Here is a 12,496-nt window from a genome sequence, read left to right as displayed (position 1 = left end):
TGTTATAATACAGTGATCAGGCTGATCACATTCAATTATTAATGTCTTCTTTTGTTTTCCATAGAAGGGGCAGGTTTGCTAAATAATAACAGAAGTGTTATTTTTGGTGAGGGTCAGAGAGAGGGTGGAAAATGGCCATGTAAGACCAAATGATTGAAATTGAGGGCTAGCTCCATATTATAAATAACACAAAAGTAATTCTTAATTCAAACTCTATCAAAATTGAGTTATTAATATAAATATCATTTGGCTAAACTTAGGATTTCTCCACTTTCCGTTTTTTGTAGTGTACACACCACAACAAAATGACAGAATGTGAATAGCATGTTTCAGTGTTGATATGCGTTCCTACAGTATTTATATTTTATTTATAGAGAATTGGAAACTAGTTCAGTATAGGTTACAGAATGATGACATTAGAATGACAGTCTGTCACAGTATGAAATCTTGAGCCAAACGCGCACTACAGAACTGAAGCTTGTCACCCTTTCATGTTTGAATCCTGAAAAAAAGTTTTCACAAAAATATTAAGCAGCATAACTGTTTTCAACATTGATAATAAGAAATGTTTCTTGAGCAGCAAATCAGCATATTAGAATGATTTCTGAAGGATCATGTGACACTGAAGACTGGAGTAATGATGCTGAAAATTCAGCTTTGCATAACAGGAATAAATTATATTTTAAAACGTATTAAAATAGAACACTGTTGTTTTAAATGGTAATGCTATTTCACATTACTACTGTTTTTACTGAAACTAGATGTTTTCTTTCTCATTGGGTTAAAGTTGAAGTTGAAGTTGCCTATAGCTGAAACACTTCCTTCTATCCAAGCTTAATATACTAGGACAACTGTCCCGGAGTGTCCCGAATAGAAATTTTCCCTTTTTAGGTGAACTGTTCTTTTAAATGTACTGCAGTTATGACAGCTCAGTTCTTCATCTGTCACATCTAAACTCTAAAACAGATGCTTGTAATGTTGTGTAAGTGCTGTGATTTTTTTTTTTAACAGCAGAACTGTGATCATTCTCACATTGTATGGATTGGAGTAGAAGAGCTTTGAGCAAAATTTCTTCCCACAATTTCTTTTTAAAGTCCTCCTGTAGTTAATAATTGTATCCCTTAAAAACTCAGCATCACCAAACATCACCAAAATGACATATTTAAACATTTTTTACAGTGAAAAAAAAAAAAAAAAAAAAAAATCTTCATGCCTTAAAATAGCTTGAATGTAACTCTACACCCTTCCTTAATTTAATATACGCCGGATCTATGAATGTGAAAATTAGCCCCGCCTCCACTCACTCATACCAGCTCAGAGATCCACTTGGTCAACATTACTGTTATAAATGCTGCACAATGGCAAGTGGAAATACTGGTTTAATTCAGCCATATATCTTTGGTGGAAGAGTGAAATATCCTTAGAAATGCTTCGAACAACTTAATTCATCTTAATTCAGCATAATTCACCTGTTATATTGCTAAATGTACATGATTTTTCATGTCAACAGAAAAATATACCAAGATAACCTGGCTTCTCTTGAGACTCCCCTGCTTTAGCGCATAGTTAATGATATGCTAAAGCTCGACCACATGTTGAAGTGATTGGTTACAACTTACAAGGTAGTTTGTGACATAAGGAACAACCGCAATTTCAAACCACTTTTTTGAGACTGTCTTTGGTTCACTGCAGTTTTAAGGAGAAAATATTTAGTGTCATTGACATTGCACATGGTTTGTCTTAAAGCATGTTAAAAACATCACATAGACATATAAACAACATTAAAAAGTTGATTTTCACCACAGGGGGACTTTAACTAGGACTATCAGAGGAACCATCATTTCGACCAAACAGATATTGCAGCCAATTAGATTTTTATTTTTTATATAAACTGTTTAATATTTGTAAAACATACAAAAAATGTAGTTAAATATTCAAGAAATGTTTTTCATTAAATGAACAAGTGGAACAATATTTAATTTCCATCTATATGCATAAATATAACGATAAATGGCAATATTTATATCAAATTCTTTCATCATTTAGGGCATTTAGGGGCAAACAAAAATCATTGCAATATTCACAATGTCATTGCATGTGTATTGCAAATTATTTTCATTGTCTATTTGTGTTTGAATGTGGTAGAATATAAACCTTCCACTTTGAGCATTCAGAAGTTGCCCTGTAATGATTATTAGCTACAAATGGCACGTAATTGGTCAAAGTTTTGTAGAGTCAATATCCTTCATGGAGCTGGTCAAAATCTTAAAGCGATCCTTGATTATGATTTCACTTTTTAAAATTTACTTAGTATGTAATGTTGCTGTTTGAGCATAAACAACATCTGCAAAGTTACAACACTCAAAGTTCAAAATGCAAAGGTAGATGTTTTGTTTTAAAGAATTTGCTGTTTAAGGTCTACAACAAGCTTCTTCCTGGGTTAGTGACATCACTAACCCTAAAATTTACATAAACCCTGCCCCCAAAATACGCAACAAAGGGGGTGAGGCCATGTTGGGCTGCTTTAGAGAAGAGGAAGAGTTGTTGTAGTAGAGTGTTGTTGCCATGCCGTCATTTTACGCTGGACTGCTTCACAAACGAGGGTCAATTCAATGCTGGATTTGCAAAAAAGATTAACATGACATGCTAGTCGATGAGTTGAATCAACTCCACAGCAACTACATAAATTTATCCACTAACCATTCAGAAACGTCCAGTTTCATTCTAAAAGTTGTAACTGCTTCCTGAGTCTCTCCATCAGTGTCGACTCCGGTTTGAACAATGTAAGGCTGAACACCGTTACTGACAGTTGCCGTTGTGGCTGCGTAAGATTCCCCAGCTTTGTTGTTGTTGAGCAACCGAAGCGCAAGCTGTTAAAGCTCCGCCCTCTTTTGGAAAGGGGGCCGGGAACAACTGCTCATTTGCATTTAAACGTCATCTTTTTGCTCACAACCCAATGTGGCAAATTTCACAAGCTATAATAAATGATCTGTGGGGTATTTTGAGCTGAAATTTCACAGACACATTCTGGGGACACCAGAGACTTATATTACATCTCGTAAAAGGGGCATTATAGGTGCCCTTTAATTCCCAAATAGGTTCTTTCTCCTCAGATAATTTCTCCCCTCCCTGTTCACAGTGACGTCCGTTTTTCTCAGCGAAGGTCTTTGTTCCTGTTTGTATGCATTTCCTGTCTTTGAAGTGTGATATGGCCTTGGGTGAATGCAGTATTCAACTGATTATGCTCACATTCGCCTAGGTAAAACACTGTATGTAATCAAACTCTTCTCAGTGTTTTTCCGTTGCTTTGAGAGAATAATGGCTCGGCGAATGAGCGTAAAGTGCCCGTCTCGCTTTGGTGGAGCAGAAATCTGATTTTGGATTCTGATTGATCATTGAACATTTCTCATTTCGCTCTCTCTGCTCCCCAGGCCTATGAACCACCGCATTCCCCGGCAGTATAAATGTGTCAGGCAGTAGTTTCATTCTGCTCGCTCATGTTTTACCTGGGTGAGCAATGTAACTCTCGCGGGGATTCTCCAAATAAAAGAAACCGGTGTCATATCTTCTCAATGTTTTGTCTCAGCAAAGAAAAGTGCAGCGGTTGGGACTTTCCTTTTTTGTACCGTAGACTCATTTCGTCTTGCTGTGAAGGAAACGAGAGATAACTTCTTGAAAAATGAGGGAAAGAGGAATTCATACTCATACTGTCTTATGATTCCTTTCCTTTATGTTCCCTCTGTGGTGATATTCCTGATGTTTGAATGCTGAATTAGCTTTCATCTTGAATACAGAACAAAGGTGTCAACCATAAAATAGCGCTTTCATCATAGAAATTTAAAGAAAAATTGTCAAAAGCAAATGCATTCGAAGCCTTTCTGTCTGTGGGTGTGATTAAGTTCATGAGCTTTTTGTTTGATGTTGACAGCTCTGTTAATTATGCAAATCAAAGGCAGCAAATGTAATTTAACATGCTCTATGATCATTTTAAGCATGAACCAGTACTTCCAGTACTTCCAGCAAGCATAACGTAGCATTTATAAACCAAATTTGCTTAATTATGTCAACTTGCTTTTGTGAGAATGCTTGGGAGAGTAACAAACAATAGAGTCCTGCATAACAGTATGGGATTTGCAGAATTTATATACAATCTTTTAAATGAAGATTGCATTTAATTTGAAAATCTTTTTTTTTTTTTTTCATGGCCTAGAAATTAGCTATAATATAAATAATACAAGTTAATGAGTTCAAATTAAATAAAACAGATGTAAACAAAGTAAATAACAAAAATTTACAAAACTATAATAAGGTAAACATTGGTGATCCATTAGGACAGAAAAAAGAGAGATTGTTGTTGAAAACTATTAGATGTGTATAGTTGAACATAAATTACCTTGCATAAAACTTAGGCAGTTTTAAAGGGTTAGTTCACCCAAAAATGAAATTTATGTCATGTCGTTCCAAACCCGTAAGACCTTTGTTAATGTTCGGAACACAAATTAAGATCTTTTTGATGAAATCCAAGAGTTTTTTTTTATCCCCCATAGAAAGCAAAGTAATTACTGTCATTCGAGGTCCAAAAAAGTAGTAAAGACATCGTTAAAATAGTCAACGTGACTACAGAGAATACTTTTTGTACGCAAAAACAAAAAGTAACGACTTTATTCAACAAATTCATCTCTCCCCTGTCATTCTCCTATGCTGTTTACACTCAGCGCTTCCAGGTTATACACCAGAACGCTGACTCAGTATTGGCCGACCCTGTTCACGTGAGCAGTACGATGCGTGCGTGTGATGCTGACGCAGGAACCGGCCAATAATGAGTCGGCGTTCTGATGTAGAACCTTTTATAGCCGATGCCAATATCTTAGTGTACACATATTGAACAGAACAAATATCACATTATTTAATTAATATAATATAATTATAATAATAATAATAATAATATTTAAAATGATAGTAAATATCATGCATACCAATTATTGCAATAAAAGTTACATTTATTTTTACATTAAATGATTAATAGGAAAATATCAACATGCAAAAAATCATTTGGACTTGATTAGAAATAAATCTGTAAAATAATTAGATTTATACATTAGAAACTCAATTCTATTGTAGTATTATTTTTTTTTTGTTTACAAATAAAATTAAAACATGAGTAACCCCCCAACCGCCCCCCTTTTGAATGCAATAGGTCAAAGTGCACTACAAATAAAGTTATAGAGTACCCCAGGGATGACGTGTTTTTGTAGGCCAACCCGGAAGTTAGCGGCGCACGGGTTCCCTCGATTGAAAGCCTATGCATTTTTCCCATAGACTTTTGGAAAATCACAGAAAATAAGATCTGTGTTTAACAAAGGGTTATGACACTTACACGTTTTGTCTATCAATATAATCTTTACAAATTAACACAACATTTATAGATTTTGAAGCCTAAATAAAGTCGTCAGATATAAAAGGCTAACAGTAGGCTATAAACGGACTACAGCACACCATGGTCGATCAACGTCACCAACACCAAGCGTCCTCAAACTTTATTTAGAAAACAACTTTATTTAAAAACATGCTCGCTGATTATGATCTGTGCTGTTATGAATACTTATCCACTTTTTCATGAGAAATGCTGTCCAAATGTCCCGTTTTTAACGATGACGTCTAAAGTCCCCGCCAAAGGAAGTAGTCCCTTTTAGCAATTTGTTAGCAACCGCTGATTTTAAGACACATTAAAAGTTTTAAAAAAATCACAAGTGGGTTATAACTGGTGTGTTTTATGCCATAGATCAAAACGTGAAAGTATTTAGAGGCTTTGTTAACTACAGACCTTATTTCAGGCGATTTAGCAAAAACCCATTCAAAAAACCCCTAGACTTTACGGCGTTGGAACTGGAAGTCCTAAAGTGCTAACTCGCTTCCGGGTTTTGCCTACAAAAATGCGTCATCCCTGAGGCACTCTATTGTTTCCGAAAATAAAGAATCGATTCTGAACTGTTGAAATGAGTCATCAATAATTCCAGTCTCACTTACGTAACATACATGTGTAACAAAGTAACACATTTACATAATGCCCGCCTATGGTTTTCATTGGCTACTTGCGAACAATGTCTGCTTTGACCCGCCCTCGTCGATGGTTCGTGTTGTGTACATGTCGAGAAGACGTGATTTTCTCCTCTGCAAAAGCAAATTCTCTTTGTATACACTTCCAAAGGATGAGGATGTGAAAGTCAGTGGTTAAAATTACCACAGTGATACAACGGCAGTATAACCTTTTAAACTTTAGACATAGCCCAAAATTTGGAAATAAGGTTGCTGGAATTGCAAACCTTGTATAAAATAATTATAAAGTATAAAACGGCTTGTTTAATATTGTAATATAGTTTGACTTCCTGAGGTGAACGATCAGCATTTTCTGAAGGTGAAGCACTTACTTTCAATGAACATTTGCTGAAAATGAAAAATGGCCTTTTATTAGACATTTCAGGCCATTTTTGTACCCTGTTCATCTTTCAATGTTCTAGTATTTTTATTTATTTATTTTTTTTGATACCCATATCTCTTATTTCACTCTCAAATTTTTTGTTGTAGGAAACCGGAGGATTTATCCAGGGAGGTGATACAGATTCAACAGCGAGAACTGAGCTTGAAACAGCAGAACTACACACTCAATAGCAGGTAAATACACACACTTTCACATGCACTAAAAGATATGGACCATTGACTTTGGGACATGAGTTTTGACTTGATCACGCTTGATTCAAGAAAATTGTTAGGAGGCAAATCTGAAATCTGTACACTACAGTCCCAAAATTATCTCTTAGCTGACTATAGGTATGAGCTGAAGCAGTTTTAGATTAAAGGCACAGTATGTAATATTTTTGGATTTAAAATATCCAAAAACCACTTGAACAATGTTATGTTTCCATGATTTCACAAAATCACAAAAACACCAAAGACACTTTAATAGATTGTTTGTTTTTATTAGACAGGTGAACAACTGTTTGGATGCATTAATTGACAGAAAACGAATCATTGTTATATAGCTCAACACAGTAAGTCTTATTGAAATTAATAGAAATTAACCCTTTGAGCGGTACAGTCCCACATATGGGTTTTTTATTTCTGTGCCCCTGAGAGTACAGTCCCACATATGGGATTTCGAACGTTCAGCGACGTCACATAACTGCTAGATTCAGACCTGTGCTTTCGCGCTTTGGCTGCGAGACTGAGGCGCTCAGCACTTGTCATAAATCACAGCTATGCAGTGTTTTCTGCCACATAATGTTTTTTTTAAGGTTTCAGACATTTAAATACGCATAAGCACCAGTAAAACAATACATTTAGAGTTTATAAAATACACACTGATGTCAGACGTCAGTGGAAGCAGCAATAACGATCCATTCAAATATAATTTGCTGTCATTTATTCATATCAGACACACATAATGGACCTAAGTAACTATAAAGTTTACTCTATTATTCTTCTAGTTCACCAGCCACTTACTTGCATATATTTCGGGAGAAACTGATGAATTCACCTGCTGTAAATCCGACTGACAGGACTATGCGAACTTCTGAGCAAACTTAAGATGGCGGTGCCCATCTCACATTATAGATCAAGATAAAGATCATTTATAAAGGATTTTAAACGACAAAACACACTCACTCACACATATTTGAGGATCGGAATATCAGATAGTTGATGACATGGTAAGCAAGTGTGTGAATATTTTAAATAAAAAAATAAAACAAAAGCGATCCATCTGTCATACAGTGTTATTGTGGCTGCGTTCAACGTACGTGACACGCTTGACACGTTATGGAAACAAGGGCAAACGTTCTAAAACAACGGTCGCCTTATGGTGCGTTCACACCGGACGCGAATGAAGCGGTAAGCGCGAGTGATTTACATGTTAAGTCAATGCAAAGACGCGAATTGACATCCTGCAGCGCGATTCGCGTGAATGAAGCGGCGCGAATGACGCGATTCGCGCAAATTGAGCGATTCGGCCGTTTGACGTGCTTAACGCGTGATTCGCGCAAGTTGAAAAATCTGAACTTTGGCGAATTTCCGTGCTGCGTTAACCAATCAGGAGCTTGCTCTAGTAGTGACGTGATGTAGCGAGCTGAGGCAGAAATTCGAAACAACAATAGAGGACAAAATCATCGTCGCTGTACATCTTCATACATTTACAGAAACAGAAATAAAAAGGATCGTGTTTGAAAGAAAGTGAGTGAGGAGGTCGGACAATCTGATAAGTTGTAAAAAACGGTCTTTACTCAATTTGAGCTATATATACATACATATTAAGACTACAAGCCAACTAAAGACGACCAATTGAGCTTATTCGCTGTAATTTACAATTTTTCCCCACTGACAAGTTGTGTTTATTCGGAGGAAGTGTGCAGAAAGCAGTGGGAGAGTCTGGGACACATAAAGGAGCGGGAGAGCCCCTCTCATGACGCAAATTCGCGTCTGTTGTGAAGGGATTTTCACGCGCGAATGAAGCGAGTAAACTCAAAATGTTCAAGCGTCCAACTACACGCGAATAGCGCGATTTTATTTGTGCAAGTCGCGTCCGGTGTGAACACACCATTAAAAAAAACTCACTCTGGGGGGTCAGCTAGAATATTTTAAACTCATGCCTGAAAGGGTTAAATTATTGAAATTAAAATCTCGTTTTCTTTATTTACTGTGAGTACCATGTTTTACCATCCCTAATATCGATCTAGCTTACTGCAGTGTGCAACGTGTCTCACACCTCCCATAATTCCGCAAAATCAAAGCGTCATCAAGCTACGTATTAGTTTTGAACAAGCGACCTCAAGCGGCAAAAATTACATATTGTGCCTTTAATTAATTGATAGAGTTGAGCCTTGCTGTCACTGCATGGTTTGTAAAATTTGACATCTTCAGTAAGAATTGAGATGGACAGTCTCTATTGAACCTTCACTTGTGAGCGACAGCTCTACTCCAGAGCATGTGATCTGTCCCTCAAGTGATAGATTGACACATCCTCTCTCTCTCATAGAGCAGTCTGTGGGTTCATGTCTGTTTTTTGTGCTTAAAAATGTCATTATTTGACAAGGTCTCTAATGTGGGTCTCATTTCATCCTGTGCAGATCTTTCAAAGGCAGTAATGGGGTCTTTTCTTGAGTTTCACTGGCCACCATTAGCCAATGTCTCTTTGAAGCTCTTTCAGTCTATCTCTGGTTTCTCCCTCTCTCTAATTGTCAGACGGTAATTGGTCGATGGGTGTTGGTGCGTGTCGGTGCTGCACGGCTCGTCACTTCAGCAGTCAAGTCAAACGAAACTATGACAATATCAGATCTCACTAATGAGCTGAGTGTTGAGATTGGGCTAATTATGAACTATCATGTCGTCTAAAACAGCCTTGCAAAGTAATGAGTCCGCTGTCATTGCTTTCTCAAGTTCTTTATGGAAGAAGTTGGGGCTGTCTGTTTTTTTTTTTTTTTTTTTTTTCCCCACAACCTTCTCTTTTGATTGCTTACTTTTTAATGTGTTTCTGTCAGATATAGGCCTATTATTTGCAAAGCAACTTATCTCTGGCAAGTGGAGGATGTTTAGTGTGTGGAAAACAATACTTTTTGTGAATCTTTAGTTCTTGTTAATTGCAGATTGTACTTAAAGTAGGCATGGATCAATGTCCTATAACATTTTGTCTTCAAAACAGTAATTGCCTTTGGTACTTCAGTAGTAATTCTTAATCAATACCATCGGCAACAAATACACTTTTTCGGCTGACTGATGCAGTTAAATCAGGGCTGTTGATAGATTAAAAAGATTCCATGTCAATAGCCCCTTTAACGGAGCAATCCTGGTAAATTACCGTAAAATTACCAGAATGACTTGACCTGTAAGTACACAAGTATGCTATTCACACAAGCAACAGTCTTCTGGCTTTTTACCGATAAGAAAGCGTTTACACATTTGCACCAAAATACCGGTAAATTAGGGCTGGACGATTAATCGAAACCGAAATTCAGAACCTCTAACCGAAGTAATTTTCCCATGTTGGTTATTTCAGTTTTTTAATCCTGTTAATACTTCCCCCTTAAAAACATACTACCGCGTGTGTAGCCATGTGACTCCGCCCCGTCCAGACAGTGGCATAAAAGCAACACGGAGGTGGACGCCGGTTCAACACACAGTGATGGCGCACGAGCGGTGAGCCTTGCGTCTTCACTTAACTTTGTCAGTTGTATTTGTTTTAAGGCCGGGTTCACACCGCAAGCGGCAGTAGAGCGTAAGCAGCGCGTATTTTTTTTGCCGCCAATGTTAACAGATGAGGGCATTCACACCACACGCAGAGGCTGCGTGGCAGCGCGTAGCAGGAGCAGAGCAGAAGCAGCAGTGCCGCGATCGTTTCGGCGCTGGGTCTATTTTTGCTGCGCTGCTAACGCTCAATTAAAGTGAAAGTACACCTTTGATTGACAAAATAAATATGATTTCACACAAAAAGTGCTCAAAATGCACAGAATAAGCATATCTAGTGTATTTTAACAAAAATTGAAGTATGTCAGGAAAGAAAATTGATATAAAACATAATTATTCAGTTTGGGTTAAAGTATGGTATATTATAGAAAACTAAATTAGCCAGAAAATATGATATATAAACATTATTTTAGTTATTACACAGACAGCCATATAGGCTCTGCATACCCAAAATCAAACCCGAGTTTGCTGTCTTTTTCGCCGAGTTTGCAGTCTTGTAAACATGTTCACGTGTCAGATGATGTAAAACACAAAGCTTACCTCATTCGTGTGCAGCAATGGATGACACAAAGCTTTTATTTATTTATTTTTATGTATTTTATGTTTATATGTGAGTGTTGTACACCTTGCATGTTAACAAACTTTCAAGACCATCAAGTTTAACAATGACCAATTATAAAAACTAATTTATAGCTGTCTTTGTAAAGAAATGCTCACTTTATATGCAGCTTCGAGCCGCTGCTGTGACGCTGTACAAACGCTTCCAGTGTGAATACTCGTGCGTCTCTGCTAATGCACTGCTTCCGCTCTGCTGCCGCTTGCGGTGTGAACCCGGCCTTAAGGTTTGCAAGTTTGGACATCCAAGCGATTTTAGGCGATTGGATGTATATTTTTTCGAGCTACCGTGCTCGCGCAGCTGCATAGTGGCACGAACACTCATATAAACAATAGCTGCGCAAAACGTGAATATAGCGCGCACAGAGAGGAACAGAAACTAGTTGTCAGAGCTGTCCTGTGATTTATCACTAAAGTAGCTTAGAAACTCAATTTATTATAACATATATTTTTCTACTTTTGAGGGAACTATTTACAACCCACAGCTTCACAATTAATAGAGACGGTATGACTAATTCACACACGCAATTGCTCTCATTACATACTGGTACTGTGCTAATTTATCTGTATCTGATTTACAACGAGCAGAAATCTGTAAGAAATGTTACAAACCATAGATAAAATAACTTCTGAAAGTGAGCTGTTATGTCAGATCACTCTTTCAATAGGAAAAAAAATATCCCACCTTTATCATATTTATAGTACAAACCTTGTCAGTGAACTATGAATGCAAAAAAAATAAAAATAATCGTTCAATAATCGTAATCGAGGTAAAATGTTCAGTTAATCGAGGTTTTGATTTTAGGCCATAATCGTCCAGCCCTATGGTAAATCCTGTGATATCAGTCATTAAAAATTATCTTTAAACGCTGCACCATTGTCTTTATTCGCTTATGTGAGGACAAGCACACAGTGCTTTAGTTTCACTATCTGTTCAATTTGACTAAATTTTTGGACGCCTGAATGACACTTATAAGGGGTGGATCAAACGGAGCACGTTTAAAACGCTTAAAAACTGGCTAATGACACAATTTACCCTATACATTTTTGTTGTTGATGCATTTGGATAACACGCATAGCTGCAGAGCCCCTAAAGGGACATGGTAATAGAAAAAATATGATATGGGAGAAAAAAATACATTTCAAAGCTTTTGTGTTCCCCTGAGAAACTTTGCATTCGCTTGCAAAGAACTCAAGAAAAAGCTTCTTGGGGGAATGCAAACATTTTGTGAACGAACGCAAAGTTACTCGGGGGAATGCATAACATTTGCAAGAGAACGCAAAATCATTGGCATGTAGTTTTTCCTCCCATTACATATTTTTTTCCAACACCATGTCCCTTTAGAGGCTCCATACACTGGCAAATGGTTTAATCATATGAGTGAATCTTCCATCTAACTTTGTTTTAACTGCATTCTTTAAATTGTAATGTTGACATGCATTCTCTGTAAAGCTACTTTGAAATGATATGTATCGTGAAAAGCGCTATACAAATAAATGTGAATTATACAGACTGCAAGTGATTAATAATGAAAATAATGATGGCTCTTGTTTCCATGAATACAGTAATAAACGATGGTAACTTTAACCACATTTAAAGGGTTAGTTCACCCAAAAATGAAAATTATGTCATTAATGACTCACCCTC

At 36.9% G+C, this 12,496-nt stretch overlaps 1 protein-coding gene across 3 annotated transcripts in view; it reads left to right on the top strand.

Moving 5' to 3' along the window:
• The window catches only part of mad1l1 (mitotic arrest deficient 1 like 1), an 83,866-nt gene that overhangs the window by 6,577 nt on the left and 64,793 nt on the right, over nt 1–12,496 (top strand). For all 3 annotated transcript variants that reach the window (XM_048197833.1, XM_048197831.1, XM_048197832.1), the window contains exon 10: nt 6,586–6,672. In XM_048197833.1, the coding sequence (XP_048053790.1) occupies nt 6,586–6,672 (87 nt within the window). The remainder of the gene's footprint in view (nt 1–6,585; nt 6,673–12,496) is intronic.

The sequence above is a fragment of the Megalobrama amblycephala genome, linkage group LG7, assembly GCF_018812025.1.
Source record: "Megalobrama amblycephala isolate DHTTF-2021 linkage group LG7, ASM1881202v1, whole genome shotgun sequence".
Lineage (NCBI taxonomy): Eukaryota > Metazoa > Chordata > Actinopteri > Cypriniformes > Xenocyprididae > Megalobrama > Megalobrama amblycephala.
Note: the sequence above shows the minus strand (reverse complement) of the source record. Positions and strands in the feature narration are given on the sequence as shown.